General features: G+C 41.3%; 1 protein-coding gene across 3 annotated transcripts in view; it reads left to right on the top strand.

Annotated features, from left to right (window-relative positions):
* enox2 (ecto-NOX disulfide-thiol exchanger 2) overlaps positions 1-19,424 on the top strand; it is a 147,523-nt gene that overhangs the window by 64,761 nt on the left and 63,338 nt on the right. For all 3 annotated transcript variants that reach the window (XM_034543163.1, XM_034543165.1, XM_034543164.1), the window contains one exon: positions 3,573-3,719. In XM_034543163.1, coding sequence (XP_034399054.1) covers positions 3,573-3,719 — 147 coding nt within the window. The remainder of the gene's footprint in view (positions 1-3,572; positions 3,720-19,424) is intronic.

Below are 19,424 nucleotides of genomic sequence, written 5' to 3'. Positions count from 1 at the left end.
CTATGCTACATGGCCTCTGCGCAGTACTGTCTGTTTCTCAGTGCTCTCTTAGATTAATAGTCCACTACTTAGGTCCCCACCCCCACACACTTAAGCACTTACCTGGAATGTTGTGCTGAGGCACATTTCCTAATGCTCTGCATTATTCATACTGTATTAGCTGATAGCGGTTAAATTAAGGACTATAGGAGAATTATACAAACATGCTACCAGGAGAGTCATTGCAGCAAAGTGCAGCGACGGTGAATGATGTGATCTGTCCAGAAAGATCACAGGTGCGATCCCTTACTGATACTAGTGTGCTTTGAAATCCTTTATTAGAAAGGAAATTATGAAGTCAGTCTTTCTATAATTACTCTCAAACCTCTCATATTTCATGACTCCGTGTCGAAGGAAACTTGAGTATACCCCCATGGCCAGAAATGGGTGTGTCTTTTGCCAGGCTTATGTATTTGAGATGTCCATTGCATCACCGTGGGATTTGTATAAGACCCTTTTTGTTAGATTAGTCTCCCTGTTATAGTGTATATTACTTATATTATGAGGACATTGTATTCAGCACACAGTTCTCCACATTCTCTATGGTGTAGATGCACAATTTGGTTCCACATCCAAGGCAGTTAAATGTTTTTTTTTAATGACCTACTGAGTTTCATTGCATATTCTAATGGTCGTGTCTTTTCCTTTAATGGTGCGTGCGTTGTTAATGCATCCATGATACAGGTTACACTTTAATTTCTTGTATCTCTCATCCAGATGCCACGGAGCATAAAGTTTGTCTGTTAGTTCGCCATCTTCATTTCCTTTATTCACTCTGCAGCCCTTCTGTCCAATATACCTCACGGTGTATTTATTCCTCGCCCCCTCCCCCGGGGAGCGCTATTCACTGACATCACTCTTCCTTCTGGCCAGATGTTGAAAATTAAACACATCATCCATCAGCTTGCAGACAAAGGAGTAGCCCAGCAGAAAGGGTCGGTGACCTAGCAGAGACGTTCTTAATATACATGCGCGCACAGAAAGAGACTCCGGTCCTCGTGTCGCCCAACCTTCCCTTTTTAAACACACATTTCACACATAACTTTCAGCGATAACTGGTTTCTGAACACCGTCAACTGTTCCAAGATAACATAAAACGACGACTCACAGCCAACAGCTGTTTCATTGAGGCCGAATCTGTACAATGCTTTTTCTTCAATTCTGCCTCGGAGCTTTCCTGTAGTAACGCTATCACTCGAGGGCGAGATAAGCAACCGAAACGCACACACAATGTACTGGATGCAGTCATTCAGCAGCTCTGCATCGGTTTTACATCAAACATCTGAGCGCAACACATTTCCTCCTTTCTGATTCATTCCTGTGTACCAGTAACTTTTAAAAAAAAAATTTTATACCACATTTGGAGATTCCTCCTGATGAGTCTCTTTTAGGAGAAGGGGTCGTGAAACCCGGCCGGCACTACGAGCAAGAGTAGCTTCTCTCCTCGATCCCGATGCAGTCACTGCTTTAGCTGTGTGGTGTTTCCCCGTCAGCTGTTCAGCACGGTTTCACTCTTTTCATGGTTTCTCTTGGCCTTTTTTTTTTTTTCCCACATCAGCTATCACGCCATCGACTGAAAGGCTGTCTCTTATAAACGGTGTATTGGTGACAGAGTTAACATTGGCAGAGTAATGGATTAATTTCACTCTCCACACCATTGCCGTTCATCGTTAAAGAAGTGTGACAGATGGATGCTGAGTAGAGATTGACTTTGTGTGTGTGTGTGTGTGTGCTCTGTCAGAAGATCTATTTTGACTGCAGCAAATGCACAGTCCCTCCTGCCTACATGTAGCAGAAGAGTGAGTTTGTACCAACATCAGTATTTGAATTACAGCTCCTTAGTATTTCCATAAAGTTCTGTCACAGATTAGACTGAAATATTGGAGAACTGTAATTATTTCCGCTTTTGTACTCTGCTTTTTCAAAGCCATGACAATGCACCAAAACACACCTTAATTGAAGTATTCTCCAAAGCGTCTTCACGTCGTAACGGGGATTTCATAAAACAAAGACCACAATTAACGTGCTTTATAAATATGCTCACACTCGGGGCGCTGTCTGGATTTGATCATAACTGATAAGGGTCCTCTTGACCGCTGATGGAGCCACATTAATGTGGGGCTTCTGATCTGTTGTGCAATAGAGGGAAAAAATCAAATCTGCGCACAAAGAAGCGTCATGAATTTTTCATGACTGTAGACCGAGTCTCCCCAGGACCCTGCTCTGAATTATAAACAAATACACAACTCTTAAAGAGTGGAAACTAGCTGATACATCACGTTAAGTTGTTTATCATTTATTAGGACTTGGGAGCAAACTCGACATTGTTTTTGTTTTCATTACTTATGGATGCAAGTGCTGTTTTTGTCGGGTATTCATGATATGACTGATGATTCTGTTGTTGTGGGAAAGCAGTGAGCACAATGCTAAAGGAAAGCTTTCCTTCCTCCACTGAACTGGCTGATAGATCGGCCTCATTATGCAGCTTTTACATTGTAGAACCACATTTACATCCTGTTCAAATTAGAATGTGATGCTGTTTTTGTGGAAGTGCTGATCTGTATCTGTATTATATTCTTACCGCGGATATACATGACTTAGATATTGATTCTTACTGGTATGTGGACAATATTTTTGATACGTTTGGCTCTTTTTAAAGTTGACTTTGATCTGCGTCTGTGTGCACACACACAATATTAATTCAGGGTTCAGCCAACTAGTGCACCATTGGGCCTCGTCTGTGTCTGGGATCAGCTCTCAAATATTCTGGTGCAGAAAAATAAATCCTATCGCAGAATTTGACAACACTTTAACTCGTATATAAAGGCTGCGACAAATGATTGTTTTCTTTATGGATTAATCTCACGCTTATTCGATGAATGTGGGCTTTAAAACATCAGAAGATACTGACGAATGGCCACTGTCTCTTCCAAAAGCCCAAGATAACGTCTCCAAATGCTGCTTTTCTCCCACTAACGGTCCTAAAACTAAAGGATATTATAGTCAGTTGTCAATTAATACAAAGAAATATATTGCAAATTCTCACGTTTGAGAAGCTAAAACAATCACTTTTACTGAATTTTTGCTCAAATGAACAATCGACTATCATAGTGGTCTATATATTTTTGGGGGTTTCTGTCAAGCGAGTAATCAATTAATCAACCAATTGTTTCTTCTCGATTTTCCGTCGTTCTGTAGAGAATTATATTAGAAAACAATCATCACAAATGTAAGTGTTATAGAATTTAATATATAAGAATTCTAATCTATTGAATTTGATTGAATTGATCCCTGACCATACCTTGTTATGGTTATACCAGCGCAGCTTTGACTTTGAGGTGTTTTTTTTTATGAGGTCTTCAGTGATGTGTGTCTGAATGAACCCCACCGGGTTTGGAGATGGAAACCACGGCAGCGCTGGAAACCTCATGTCGCTTCCTCCTTTTCATGTTTCACAGTGTTTCCCGTTTTGGTCTGCAGCCATCTCTTCATTTACGGTAATGTGTCTCTCTGCGTTGTTCGTGTCTTTCCAGGACTCAACTCTCTGCCCTTTGATCCGACCGGCAACAACGACCCCCTGCTGTTCAGCGGCTCCAGTGGGCCTCTGGTGACGGAGTGTCCTCCTCTGGACAGCACAGTCGAGAATAGCAAGAAGAGGAAGAGGGCCAGCCTGCCTCCAGGTACTGGCGACAACTACCTCACAAGCATTGCTCTGTCACAGATGCAGGTTGACTCTGTGGTGTCAAATCGTCAACGTTTTTTTTGCCCTCAGCCATGTCGAATTTTAAATGCAACTGCCCGTAACGCTCAACAGAGAATGCCTCCCTTCATTCAGAAAAGCTTTGATACAACAGCTAGATTTTTTTTTTTTTAAATATACCTTGAAATGTTCCTCCACCAACATCAAATAGCTGCGATGGGAAGTGTTGCATAATCCTGTCATTTGGTGGCGGTATGGAGGAAAGTGGCTGAGCTCAGTCTTTGTTGTTTTCGATTAGCTCGCCATGTCCTGAGGCTCTGGTTGTCTGCCCTTTTTTTTGGAGGTCAGGCAGCTGCGGCAGGAAACTACTGCGCTGAGATTGTGTGCCTGACTGTCTGTTACCGTGCCAACACCACTGGCCAATCAAAGCTGCAAACATGCCTCCAGCTTTCTCACACACACACCTGTCACACCTGTCACACACACACACACACACACACCTGTCACACAAACAGATGCGCTGAGAGAATTGTCTGTGCACGTGTGTGTGTGTGTGTTCACGTGCGTTACAAAGTGTGCTATAATGAAACCGTAATTTGAGTTGGCGGCTTGCAATGCATCTAATCAAAGACGGTTTTTTCATTAAATAATGAAAGAAGTCCTGAGCAATTAATTGCTTTGTAAGTAATTGAAAGAAGAGGGCCCTTAAGACGGAAAGGTGTTCCGTGTTCTCCGCTTTCTTGGAATCGCTAATTGGACTGGATTACCACTCCACGTTAACACGGCGCTCATCAACCTTTCATCTTTCTTTCACATCTTCATTTGGCCGAGTTTTCAAGTTTTCACTTTAATTTCATGTCAATCTACGATTGGATAATGTGTCACGGAAGATTGTCACGCAAATAACCAGTGCGTGTCCAAAGTGATAGATTTATTTACACGCCATGTGTGACTTTTTAAGTTTGTCTGTAAATAAAACAGTTTTTTTACGCTTTCAATGGAGATGATGTGAAATTTTAAGAAAAATCATTTCTCGCTTCGGGGTTAATGTTTCAAAACTGCAGCATTGAAAGTTTTCAGGCCGCTGCAACCCCATTGGAATTCACAAATGATCCGGACCACATATTAATGCAGCTTCTCAGAACCCTGCAACATCGTGCATGTAGATACAATCTGTGAACCGGTGGTCTGTGTTGGGATTCTAATTTAAATATGAGCAATGAGTTCTCACTCTTCCTTTTGTGCTACAGTCACAATATCATTACTGGTATGCGCAATCACACGGTCTAGTACAAATATGCAGGCCATTTTCTGATATTATTTAATGTGCTCTTCCATTGTGACGCTTACACAACATTCAAAGCGGCGCACTGTCTAAACGTGTGCACTGATAAAAGCCTCAAGATAAAAGCTTTCCCTATCTCGGTCATTCTAAGTTATTTTTATCCGCTGTGGTGACGAGGAGAACTCGTTGCTTCTAATATTAAATAATGCAGGAAGTTGAAATGACTTCTTCTGGAATTGCAATGGTGCTGTTTAGATTGCTTATATATTTGTAAATGCACCTGTGATGAAATGTCACAACAAAACCTTTGTCCCTTCATCCGGCTTCCCCTCCAACCACCTGTTGCATCGCGTTATGAAATGATTGGGTATTAGTATTAGCTTGAGGAAAAAACCAACAACACATCAGTCCAGTCTCCAACTGATTGTCTTGACCTGCCTCCACATTGGTGGTCAAAGAACTGAGTGCAGTAGATGAACATTAGAAGTATCTAACCTGGTACGTCCTCTTCGTGCTGTGAGCCGTGTACATTAACATGTGCGCAGGTTACTCGGATACATTTCTTTTCTTTTTTTAAAAGCTTCTGAAGGAAACCAGACGACATGTTTTTCATGCACTATAAGTACTGTTAACTTGTACATGAAGATGCAGCAGGTCAGTACAGATTTCTCTCAAGTTATTAGAGTACAATTCACGACTTCCTATTGTTTGAGTGTTTCTGTGCTGTGTCAATGCGTCGGAATTCAACAAGAGTGAAATTCAGCGGTGGGAAGCGAATAGTTTGTAGTTCCAGGGGCTGCTTGTCAGTTTGAGTCTGAGGGGAAAAGATGCTCCGTTATGTTTCATGATGAATCGTTTCGATAGAACGATACATTTCCTTTCTCGGGTCTTTGTCATGCAAATGCAGAAAGCGGATTAAAACACTGGTATTGCACACGAATGGCCTAGAAATGGGCTTTCTCCATGAGAACTCTAGGCCCGAGAAAGCATGGCTCTTTCCTCCCGTACCCCGTTAATAGGAAAACGGGTTTATAGTTTACATCAGTGGTCACTAACAGGCGATCCGGGTCCGGACCCAGACGCCGTTGTCTCTGGACCCTCGACCGATAATTGAGTGTATCACATTTTCATGGATCGCTTCTCTTTCCCCGGCGCAGCTTTTCTCGCCTTTCCGGCTCTCGTTCTCCGGTCCAGGAAACACACCGACCAATTACACGCATTGTAAGTCATCTCACGTGATCCTTCTCGGCCAATCACACGTGTATTCTGTTAAGCCCCGCCATCGACTCGAGTGCCATATTCACACACACACACACACACACACACGCGCACACACGGGACCGACAGGAGAGAAGTGATTTCACTTGTTCCTCCACAAAGAGAAACGTGGACAGGAATGTGGGGACTCTTAAATGTCTATTGTTCACACGACATCTGAGTACGGACTGATATTGATCAGATACAAATAATAACATTAAAACCACACTTCTCCACACTTGTTGTAAACAACATGGTGATGTTATTTGTGTGTTTGAACCGCTCTTAGTCTGGGCTCAGGGTCACCGAGCCACTCAAACTCCTCCACCGCGATAAGGTGGCGGTTCGCCGGGGTGAAAAGAAGAGATTTACCGAGTCCCGCCCGCTCGTTTATGGGATGTCGGAAGTTCAGCCACCGTCCGGCGTGCAGCAGCTGAGGCGAGATTGCCAATAGCTCCCGCAACCTTTTCTGTCGCAGAATTAACTGCTCAATCAAAGAGTCATGCAACAAAAAAACGACAGGAAAATAAAGTGCATTTATTTTTTTGACGTTTCATATTTCATGTATTGTTTTAGAAATGCATTAATGGAAAAACATTGACTTAAAACAGTTGTGTTTTTTTTAAACCTTTTTTAGAGGATGACTCCTAATTGTTTGGTGACCCCTGACCTCTCCTCTACCAGTCTTGTGTATAGAGCAAATACAAAGGTTACAATTGCATTACTTATTAAACAAAGGGCCATACAGTCTGTTGACATTCTTCAAAGAGGATAATCATGATAATAATAATAATCCTTTTTATTTGTATAGCGCCTTAAAAGGTACTCAAGGCACTTTACATGGTAAAGACAAAAAAAAAAAAGATTACTTTTTCACAAGTATCACAGCCTAAATGCAGATTTAAATTAATGGGTTTTAAGTGCGGCTTTGAAAGTGGATAGAGATATGAATACGCCAGCATGTCAAACTAAAGATCTGATTGGTTGAAGACTATGACAATCAACGATAACGTCCCCCATGTACTTTAATCTGCAAATGCTACCTAGAGGGCCTCGGGCCTCTCTTCTTACATAGAGACATAGAGGTGACATCTGATTGGATAAAAGCTCTCCTTTTAACAAGCTAAACTGGAAGCAGAGCAACAAAATCATAGAGCGAAAATGACATTATTGTGATGTCGCGGAGCTTTGCATGAGGACATCTCTAATTGGACCTCGCTGAATTTTAGTTGAATACCCCTGGCTTACATGTTTAAACACGTGTTGCTGCGGAAAGTGGACTGCAGGCCGGTGACTGAAGAGCAAGTGAACGCGTTGTTATTGCTGCTCGATAGCTTGAATCCGCTGAATGATAAAGGTCAGCTAGAGATGTGAAACGACGGCCAGTCTCCGGTGTCGGTCAGCTCTGTGATAAATCTCCAACTCCATTAGCAGGCCTGTTGATGGAGGCTTGTTGAAAGGACCCTACTTAATAGATTTCTCTCATTACGATTGCCGTTACACTTGATAATCCATCATGGGTGTCTGCAAACATCAATAGCAACACAAACACATTTCTTAAACATTACACAGCTGCATTCCATGTCAATAATTAGTGAAGAAGAAAACAAGCAGATGTGGCCAATGAGGAATCCAAGTCATTCTTTTCTAATAAACTTTCAACCTCCTCACCAAGACCAAACATCCAGCAGCCCGATAGAAAAAGTCAAGTCATGTAAAGTTCCGGCACACGTTTGAAGTCCACTCGCTACCCTTCGACTCGGTGTGACTACCACGATGTTTCTATCTAGTCGAGTATGAAACGGCACTACAGAAATCCATTTAATTGGAAATCATTCCCACTCTGTTGGCCATTTCAGTTTGTTTTGACTCCTTTATGAGACGAAGCAAAAAGTGTTATACTTCTGTGTGTTGGACCCTGTAAGAACACAGTAGAAATGAGTCACTGAATAGTTTTTATCATACTTTCTGTATCTAACGCTGCTATTTGTATTTAGTTTTTTTCACTAAAGTTGGAGACGATCCGCACTTGGCCACTGTCTTTTCTCTTTATCTTTTTTAGTTCATGTGCACCCACTGTATGAATGTGTGTACGTGTCTTTTTAACGATCCATAATAAATGGTGCCTTGAGGCAGCAAGCACACTGCAAGGACTTTTTTTAAAATCTGTTTAACAACACAGCCAGAGATGGCTCTCTCCCCTCAAGTCCTGCTGTGTTTAAGCTGCAGGTGGTGAAGAGAATGGGATTTTTAAAAAATGCTGCTCATTTTATAGTGGAGCAGGATTTCCCCTCTTACAATGAATATGAATGTCAGTTTACTAGCAGCCGCATAAGCTGGAATTCATCATCTCACGCCTGGTATGTTAATGTGTTACTAATAATAATCTTCATTTCCAAAGCAGTTCAGTGCAAATTGCGAGGCGAAGTAGAGACGCAACATAATTAAAAGTAGCATTATGTTGTACCGTAGCATTATATTGTACCGTAGCATTATATTGTTGTCCACTTTAGCTGCTGGATGCTGGAAATACTGTCATTGCTGCAGACGACATGCTTGACTTAGAAACCCCGCCCCTCGCTGCTGCACAGAGTGCTATCCCAAAGATTACTGATATTTGTGTGCACCACTTTAGTCCCTGCGTGTCCTTAGGTCCATAGCAACACACCAGCCAGGTGTGAAGTAGATCAGATGAACTGCTCTGAGATATTTGTAGTAGAGTTTTTTTTAAATTTTTTTTTATACTGCCACCATCTGGCAACACTTCAACACTGCATGTCTCTGGCAATGCCCCCAAAGCAAGTGTGAAGTAGACCAGATAAACGTTCTGGAGGTATGGGAAGGACAGACAGACTTTCGTTGGCGCATTGCTGCATATCCTAGTGTTTCACTGCCACCTGTCGGTCAGTAGAATAGTGTGAAACCATTAGCACGACTATGCATCCCATCATCCATGTGCGACCTTGGCCACACAGCTGTGGAGAGAAAAGGTCATGTCAGCTTTGGTAATGAGGCATGTTTTCACTCACTGCCCACAGTGCTGTTCCTGCTGCACTCCTGATCTAACATCACACACTTTTCTCAGTCTACTTCGGGTCAACGAGAGCATAAACATAAACTTAAAGGGCCACGACAACGTTTGGGCCATTTGGTCTCATTACCTGAACAACGTATCCTCATGTTATCTTTATAAGTTTACTCCTTATTTCTTGTGCAACGCATGTCTGTTTCCGCTCACATGCATACTGTCTTTTCAAAATGGACCTGGTTATGTTTAGGAACAGAACATCATTTGGGTTGAAATAACTATGGACGTGTTTTTACTTACACAAGTTACGTGACAAACGCCTCAACATTGACTTCTCCTTTCACACGGGGAACGAATGGAATAAACTTGTGTGTGTTCTTTAAACCTTCCTCGTTCATGATTACATGCATAACCTTCAAAATAATTTTGCGGGACACTTGCACGTTGCAGCGCATACCTTTTTCATTGGCATAGCTACGAATGCTAGATGAGGCCAGCCTGAGCTAAAACACATGTCACTTTAGGACATGTATCTCTGTTAAAAAAAATTCATTCTCTGGAGACTACACCGATCGACAAGCTTACCACCAACATTTTCTGCAGTTTACCATATAGACTGCTTCCACTGGAAACTGCCTGTTTGTGAAGGAGCACATATAAATGTATTTGTATGAAATGGCTCTTTCAAGTAGAATGTTAGGCCTTTGGCTGAATGGGTTTCGAGTATCCTTGTAACAAGGTTGTTTGACTGGAAAAACAAATATTGAGCCTTGGTCAGGACTGAGGCGTATTTTCCAACCTAGGGCCACATGTATGGATTCGTCGAAAGCGCTTCCAATGCCAGGATTAAAGAAATCCTCCCACCCATGTTTTTCTTTGCATAAAAATCTATTAATGAACTTTGATCACAAAGGGCCAGTTCAAAGCCGTAGTTTTAGCGAATAAAAGAATTGCGCACTCGCCGATTCAATCTCTTGCGCATTAACCTTTTAGCTGGAGCTAAGAGAGAGGTGTTGAATAAAATGCTATTGATTCTCGAGCAGAAAGGTTAAAGTAATTTAACGACAAATAAGGATGCATGTTGTGTAGTTAGGGAAGCGCCATTATTCCTCCATCAACCAGAACATCACGATATGACATGTAGCATCAAAAAGGTTGCTTTTACATCAGAGGCCAAATTGTCAGTTTTTTTTTTTTAAAGCTGTTTTTAATCAAAGTTTATGAGTTATAACAGAACTTCATGTGCGTCCGCTGTCCCCTTTTTCTGTCTGTTTTTAAATGGATCTTTTGGTCTTGAGCCGCTGCAGCCTCGGTCTAGACTTTTTCCACTTTAACCCTCAGAAGTAATTAATTGGGAAACCACACACAAGCTCTGGAATTCTAATTGGCTGCGTGACATGAAAAGAAGTGGAAAAAGAGCAAGTTTCAGCCCTAAAAATATTTCCACTCTCCGTTATTTTAAAATGACTAATTATTAAGTGCCATCTTTACTGACTAGTAACGAAAAGCTTGTGAAGAAATCCTTGTTTCTACATGCTTGTTAGCCATTACAGGTGTGACCTTTTTGTAAAGCAAAGCAATCCTCACAGACTTCATCCTTGGTCAGGGTTTGTGTTGGAGATTCTGAAACCATTTGTCAGTACAAGGTCACCCATGTTCAGTCCACGCCCTATATTTCTTCCTCATGATAAACGGTTTTCAGTCTGACTGGCATTTCCCACGTGGCGGACCAACACCCCAGAAAGAAAACTGCACTTCAGCACACTGAATGTGGTTTCCTTTTTTGAGAAGGTTTTGCATAATAGTTTCCAATACTTCATGCACCAGTACTTCTTTTTTGGAGGGGAAGTAATGGATTTGAGCATAAAAACTGTAATACGATGTCATTGACCCACCACTGGCAGGCAAAGAGCTATTGGAAGGTAAATAATGTAATGGGATACTTAAGCTGCCAGAGATGACAGTCCATTTAGATATATGGGGGTCCCGGGGGGGGGGGGGTGTGTGCATGCGTGCGTGTGTGTGCGTGTGGGGAGACCGACAGCTGGATGTCAGTCTTTGTGACGCTGAGGCCCCACAGAGGATTTAGAGTGATGCTGACGGATGGGCCACAGGTCTGAAGTTAAAAATGACCTCACCAGCTCACAAACAGGATGTGTGTCGGCACGCAGAGCAGTGTAAAGGTCACGAGCATTCAGCCAGTAAGGAGCGGCTGTACGTACGTCTGGACCGTATATATATGTTTTAACTGCTGGAGAGAATGATTGAAATGTGCACGCCACGCTGTGAAGGGACCCGCCTCTCTTTGTTCATCTGGGGTTCCTCTGCTTCACTCGGAACATAACAGTCCACTTGTCTCCACCGCTGCTGTGGGAGAGATAAGGACGACACATTGCCTCGCATGTCTGTGTGAGCAACATGTGCCTCCATGGGCATATCGAGCATTTTTAGAAAAGTGCAATATACTATACAGTAGGGAGGTGTCTCATAAGTATAATTTCTGCCATTAATTAATCATTTAGTCTATAAAATGTGAAAACGCCTTCATAATTTGGGGGTTTTGTCCCACCAACTGTCCCAGGGATATTCAGTTTGAGATTTAATAAAAGGCTACGAACACCAGCAAATGTTAATATGATATAAATGATTGATTATTGATCTATAACATTGCAGATAATTCTGTTGTTTCAGCTCTACTATGACGTAAAGCAGATGTGTCATTGGTAGTGTTGTTGTTCCCTTAATATCGTCACTTTCATACCAGGTGGAGATCTCAAGCCTCGTCCTCCACTCGCTCTACTGATCATCACCGAACAGTGGAATTGGATCGGGGTCCATGTTTTTATTCCTTTTCCCCGTTTCTCACCGCCATCGTTTTTAATTGTGCCCCCTTGCTCCCTGTCACTCCTCTGCACGCTGCAGTGGTCAGGGATTTAGTGCCATCTGGCAAAGCCAGAACACATGAGATCTAAATAATTCATGGTGCCGGAAGGCGCTCGGCTCTGCTCTGTCTGCAGACTCACGCTAAAGCTCTGAAAAGAATCTAATGCACAAACCTGGCTTGTTTTCTGCCTGATCAAAGCCAACAGGGCGGTGTTGTGCTGCACGTGGCCTCCCTTCTATTATGACCTCCACCCTGCAACAGTGTAGGGGGATAAACAATTAACCCTGAGATTACTTTTTGTCTTCATCCTTCAGCCTCAGGGACAGAAAACACAGGCCATACTGTATAAGTTGTCTTCTACTTGTGTGTTTCTCGTTCATATTTTCTGATCTTTTTTTGGTTATTACCTTCAACTTTGCTTTATTGATTTCTAATATGGACATGGCCTGCAGACTAGAGTTTTAGAAACTAGCAGTGTTGTATTAACTGCCCCGAAACAAAAAGTATCTTCTAAGATTATTGTTTGCTTTAAATCTGATTTGAATTAGTAAGTGTTTATTAAGAATACAGTGTGTACTTTGCCAATAACGGGTGGAAAATGTGTTTGTTTTGGTCAGTGTCAGAAAATCCACTTTAAATCAAGATTTCACTGCTGTAGATTTAGTTGATTGAAAGAAATCTGATTGTCAACTATTTTTCATATTCATTTAATATTCGATGAGCCTGTTTCTCAAATGTGAGATTTTGACACTACTCTTACATTAATTTAATTTGGGGTTGAACTATTGGTCCCCCCCCCCCCTCCCCTCTCTATCTCGACTATCCGACCCCCTCCTCATTCTATTTAAAGAAATCCCCTCATTTCCTCTTATTGAGGGCATGTTGTCTGACTGAGAAAGATGGCCAAAAGCGCAGAGGGTCCAATTACGAATGTAAAGGCTGTTGAGAGGTTTTATCTACAGTGAATTTCCTGAAGCAACCAGCGACTGTCAGATTTCTGCACTTCAGCCCCAAAACGCCAAAGAGCAACCGCTCTCTTGGATTACCTGATGAATTATTTATATTGTCTAGGTGGGCGAGATTTGTTTCCAGACTATAAATGAAACTAAATTAGTTTTCATCTAAACTCTGGTGCTTTTGAACTCGTATAAATTGTACAAGGAGAATGTTGGGCCCGCATTATAGTACTTCATCCCTCTACTAGAATTTGAGATGTGCATGTTGTTCTGTCTGTTTTCTTTATATATTTAACTCAGTTATTCGGGGAAGAAGAAGGGGCCCTAACGATGGAAAACACCTTTGGATGGCTAACTCCTATTTTGCTTTTAATTTTCCCTTTGTTTCGTCTGTGCTCCCTCTCATCAGTTACCACAGTGAGAAGCCGTAGGAATCTCCCTGTTTTTACCCAGCGCTACGCTTACAGCGGCATGTTCATCACAGAGACCCCGCAGCCCTTCTTCTCTTCCATCAACACCTCTGCCTCCATCCACCCCTTCCCTCCTCTGTCCTGCTGGCCTCCCTCTCAGCCTCCAGCCGGGTTAACTGATCCACACCAGCTGCCTCTCTCTGCCTCCCATTAGCGCTCTATCCAAACCAATGTGCTGAACATCTTCTCTGCCTCTGCTCCTCTTCTTCATCATCATCCTGCCACCTTCCCTTCTATTTCAAGGAATAGCACCAGCCACATGGGTATTTTGTCTATAAAATGCTTGTTATTAATTTCCCAGTGTAGTTGAACCAGGAGTATCCTCCTGTTATACCAACCATCACACCAAACCCTAACAATATTAATTATTCTATCATACAGTTGGATGAGCTGAAATCAAAAGTCTTGCTTAAATGACTTAAAACTTATGAATTCACTATAAAAAATAGTAATTTTCTATCGATCAATAAAGGCCCCATTTACACTTTTGTAAATGTAATCACACTTCAATTACGCCTCGTTATATATTAGTCTCTGTTGGCCAGATTGCAAATCTGATTACAATCCATCTTGATTTTCCCAGGCTCCATGCAAATCAGGGTCAGCCCGGTCCCAGCCCATGCTGGTGGTAATGGATCTGAAGCTGGGAAGAAGAATAACTCAATAAAAACGGATTAGCTGGCATTCCCTTACAAATATCCCAAAGCTCCCGTCACAGGAACACTTTTTCCGAGCTAAGTGCGAGACAAAAGTCATATCGTCTTACTCGTGCGTCTCCCGCAAACCGCGGGCAGATCGACGCCCTCTCAGCCACGCGGATCAAAACGGATGCGACAACAGCTCGCTGCGCCTCCTGTGGGATCGTATGTGTTGAAAATGTGTTGAAAAAAAAGATGCAGAGAGCGACTCCTTCCTCAGACCGCTCACCGGTTTTGGTTACAGTTGGGAGAAGTAACGCGTACATCTTTGTCAGACGCTTGGATTCACGCTTTTTTAAAAAAATCTCAAACCGAACAGTGGGGTGTAAGGGGGCGTGTAAACATGTTAGGGCTGTTGCCATTTCAGGAAGTGTAAAAATCCATATCCTCTGCTTCTGGCTTTATCATATTCCGTCACTTGACTTTGGGTGTATCTAAGGTATCTTTTCCCCAGAACTCTTTTGAGAGGAAAACCCCAGTGATATTTTTTACTCCATTCATGTGTGTCATTTGGCATCAGGAGGCCTGGTAAACGATACTCAAAGGGTGCCACCCAGCCATAATTAATGTATGATGGCACCAGCTTATATACAACCCAAGGGATTGTTGGTTAATGCCAGAGTCTCCTCACCGGAGCCGTCTATTAGAAACCCATCCCAGTTTACACAACATAAGACATCAGAGAGAGCATACAATAATTTTTTTATTATGTTTGAGCAAGATAAAATAAATGTCATGAGACAGCCGCACTGTAGCTCACCATGATCTCTGACTCCTTCTGAAGAAACACAAGCAAAACCTTATTTATAGGCTCCATCACATTTCTTGTCAAGGGAAATGCAATGTACTTCAAAAGAAGTCACTAAAAATCAAGTGTATGCGCAAACTGTAGTGTGTGTGTGTGTGTGTGTACTGAAGTAGAATATGTGAAATTCATATTACTTTTTGGAATATTATTATTTTACCAGTAACATGTTCTGTAAAGCAATGCTTTAATTCCTTCAGTGTTAGTTGTGTTTTAATGGCGCAAGCCAACCTGAGGCCTCACCCTCCTCGATCAATCGGCTGCTCACTGAACGATCCCTCCTCCAGTCTCCCATCTGTCATATTTAGAAAATGACACTCCGTTTTTATGACTTTGCAGCAGTCACATGTGGTTTTGAGATTTCAATACTATTGCTTTTAAAAAGTAATTTACAGGTGTAAAAGAGAAGAATAAAACCGCATTTCAATCACATTAGAAGACTTGAAAACAATGCATTGCTTTTATCTTGTTAAATACAAATTGTGCTAGTTTTACACTTTTAATGCTGCGACTAATGATTATTCATTAATCTGCTGAGTATTTTGTCATTTATACAATGTCAGAAAATAGTGGAAAAGAGCTTCAAACATCATCTTTTGTCAGACAAACTGTCCAGAATCATGGATGACTAAACAAGCTGCAAATATTCACATTTAGGAAGGTGTGACCAATGAGGTTTTGTGCATATTTGCTTTAAATAGCAATTTCCAACATAATTGGATCATTTGACTATCTAATTAATCGCTTCAGTTCTATTTTATAATGTAGATATATATGCAAAAGTTGCATTACATTTTTCAAATCTCTTTTTATTTTCCATTTCTTCTTTTTTACTTCAGTAGTCCTGACCGGACTTTATTAATAGACATACCTTTTCTTTTTTTTTTTAACTCAATGCCATTTTCTAAAGGGCACCAATTTCACTGCTCTTTGGCAGCAGCTGCCAAGACGAATTCAAACTTACATCAGACAAGTACCTTTAGTTTGCAGTTTGAGAGGCTTGATAGATCAGAAGAAAGTCAATTTATTGCTGCTACGATTCTGCATGTTCCTCCCACTGAGCCTCCATGGCTCCATAGTCTCATTAAATGCTGAACAAGCCTTTTATCTAACAAGGACTTGCACAGTTCTGGATCCGGCTGCTGCTTGGGTCTGTCTTGTACTCAGTACCTCCCGCCTTCCCTCCATCCCTCCTCCTAGTTGTTGTCTGAGAGGATATCGTCCTCACTCGTGGGTGGAAGAACAAGATGACAGTGTTTCAACTTCATAAGATCGTCTTCACCCGGTTACACTTTGTACGCCGTGCACACAGGTTGGTGCACACGGGGAATTGACTTGCGATGTACTCTTGGAAACGGAGCTTAAATTCTCTGTTGGAAATGGACAACCTAATTAACGCAGCCTACAGTGATGCATTTGGACATAAAGTAGAATAATGAAGAAGTCAATAGTGACACGGTAGCGATGGAAATCTAGACTGTCATTAGTGAAAAAAGAATTATAAGGACACTACTCATGTGGAGCATATTGATGAGATGTATTGAATGATTTCGTATTCATCACAGCAGCACTTTCAATATACATGCTAATTAAATGGATCCAATGAGAAATGCGTATGGTTTGCAGTTTCACAGACTGTATGAACACGTCTTTGCTTTTTGATGTATAATTTCTTATATATCGGTGAGGCCGCAGGGTATACCAGCACGATGGCGTTTGTATCAACACAGCGGTGAATTTGTTAACAGCCTTTTGGCGTCCTCCTGCTCGGCCTGACTTCACCCTCAGGTGTTTGTACTGTATAAGAAGGGCTAATGGGTTTAATCTAAAGTCGGCACACCACATGATTAGGGTTGTGAAATTCCTACGTTTGTTGTAAGGTACCTGAACACCGTTTGAGCCATTTGTCAAAACCATTGGGAGGGAAGCTGAGGTTTGTTACAACTTTACACTCCTTTCTCTTTCACTATGTCTATACACCCAACTATTTTACATTGGGTCTTGTTTGACTTTAAGGCAAATGTCTGCTTTCTAAAGTGGTTGGTCGAGGTTTTTAGCTGTTGGTTGGACAAACCACATGGTTTATTCTGAAAATAATTGTCAGTTGCAGCCCTACTTTCTAGAAGTCTACATTTGTGTTGTTTTTTTTTACAATAGATCTATGTGTCTTGTGATCTGATATGATTGCAAGAAGAAATCTGTGAAATCCCTTTTCAGAGATATAAAGTAAGTTTGAGTGGCTTTAAAAATAGAAATCATACCAGTCAGTCAATACATGGACAGAGATGCCTGAGCAAGAGAGTCGTGGTTTGGCTTTGCTCACTCTCGAAGCCGTAATGCTGGTGGTCAGCAGTTATCACTGGCTGTGAATGTGCAGTGTGAATTGAAAAAAGTCTTCGCTGTGGTATTCTTATTTCAAGCCGATGGGAAGACGGCTTCACTCTGTATCAGATGTTCTCCTCCTGCAGCTATCGCTCATGGCTCTAGTCAACCATACTGCCATTAGAGAAAATATGAACCATTGAAATAACTGCAATGACCTCCATTCTGAAAGCTTTACTCGAGAAAGCACCAGACCATTATTCATTCAATGCACCATGACTCTGTGGAGGTCACCCTTTGCTAGAGTCTTGAATGTGGTCTTAAAAGCCTCCATTACGTTTCGTGATCAATGACACAATTGATGATGACAGAAATGTGCCTGTCTACGCTCTCCGCCATTGGAGTAAAAGCAATATGTGTTCTTGCCACTCTCGTAAAGCTACTCATTTAGCTTGGTGAACAAAGCTGAAATTAGGGAAATAAATTGCTGTATTAGGGGTTAATATAAGTGTAAATAAGCAAGTTTGTACAATGATGTTTGTTGGCGAAGGAGTACAACTAGAGCTAAAACCAGTCGCCAACGGACAGAAACACAATGAAAAAATGAAATGAATGAAAAACTATTGTGATAATCGATTAATCTTTTTAATAGTTTTAAATCAAATAATGAAAGCGTGCCAAAATTGTTCTCGTTAAAAAGACTCAAATGATAAGAATTGCTATCATTGTAAACTGAATATCAAACATGGTGTGAAACCGGGTAAGAGGACAGTAATCCTCCATGCAACAATAAGATAATGGTGAGAAGAGATGCATCCTTTGGGGGAAAATAAGTTCAGTTTGTAATTTAAAGTCTTCATCAAGACAAAAGATCAGATCAGTATCTCATCTGTTTTTAAATAGGAAGAAAAACCGAAAACGATGTCTGTGCATCACTCTCGAAAAGAGATGCAGTAGAGTGTCATTGATTCCTCAGCTGTGATTAGTGAACAAATGTTTATAGGTAGAAATAATGTATTATACCTGCCATCAGGGTAGGAAATTTACATTTTTTTTCGGGGGCAAATTTAGCCCCCACTGACTCCAGGGGCATTTCTAAAACAGTATATGAGCAAATGACAATAAGAAGACTATTAGGCAGTAGTCTACAGATTCAAAGTGTTTTTTAAAACAAAAAACAGAAATCAGACATCATATTAAATGTTATTCTTATTTCTTTGTGGTTATTTATTGTTTAAACAACTATTAACAATTATACGTGTTTTATATATTATAACATGCATAACAATTTTAAAAAACGTAATAAAAGGGCTATACATAGATTAATTAAATCAAAACCAATTTTTCAGAAAATGAAAACAAATATTAAATTATATGTACAGTGTAGACAAATAATAAATATGTACATATACATATGAGTGGCTTATTTGTCAAAGAGCACCAGTTCATCATCGTCATCTGTGTCACTGTCAGCCATTGGAGAAGTTGCTGGTCTGACCTGCTGCCTTGCTCAGAGGGTTTTATGTGAGGCCGCCTGGCTTTCTTCTCACAGCAGATTCTACACATGCTGCATCTTCTTCTTCTGGTCCCTCCAGTGAGATCATCATGAGGTCTTCCACTGTGTTGAGATGGAACAAACAAAAACAACAATAGTATGTTACATGTGATAAGGGACTTAATCTAAACATGTAACCCTTGAAGTCAACTGCAGTCTCAACTAATTGTACTTATCCCCAAATAGAGGATTGGTTGTGAACCACAAGATGGCAGTAACTTATGAGGATGTGACTGCACTCTGGCTAACGTTCACTAGCTAGCAAGCAAGCGAGCCTTCGGAGCTAACGCACAATGTTTTTGACAAGTTCATTACATTATCATAGTTATTAGAGGAAATTAAGGGGGCATTTTTTGCCCCTCTCCTAGTGATATCAGGGGCGAAATGATATTTCTTAGGGGCAGTTTTGCCATTTTGCGCTCGTG

The sequence above is a fragment of the Cyclopterus lumpus genome, chromosome 10, assembly GCF_009769545.1.
Source record: "Cyclopterus lumpus isolate fCycLum1 chromosome 10, fCycLum1.pri, whole genome shotgun sequence".
In the NCBI taxonomy this organism is placed as follows: domain Eukaryota; kingdom Metazoa; phylum Chordata; class Actinopteri; order Perciformes; family Cyclopteridae; genus Cyclopterus; species Cyclopterus lumpus.
The sequence above is the reverse complement of the archived record's forward strand: the minus strand, read 5'-3'. Positions and strand labels throughout refer to the sequence as shown.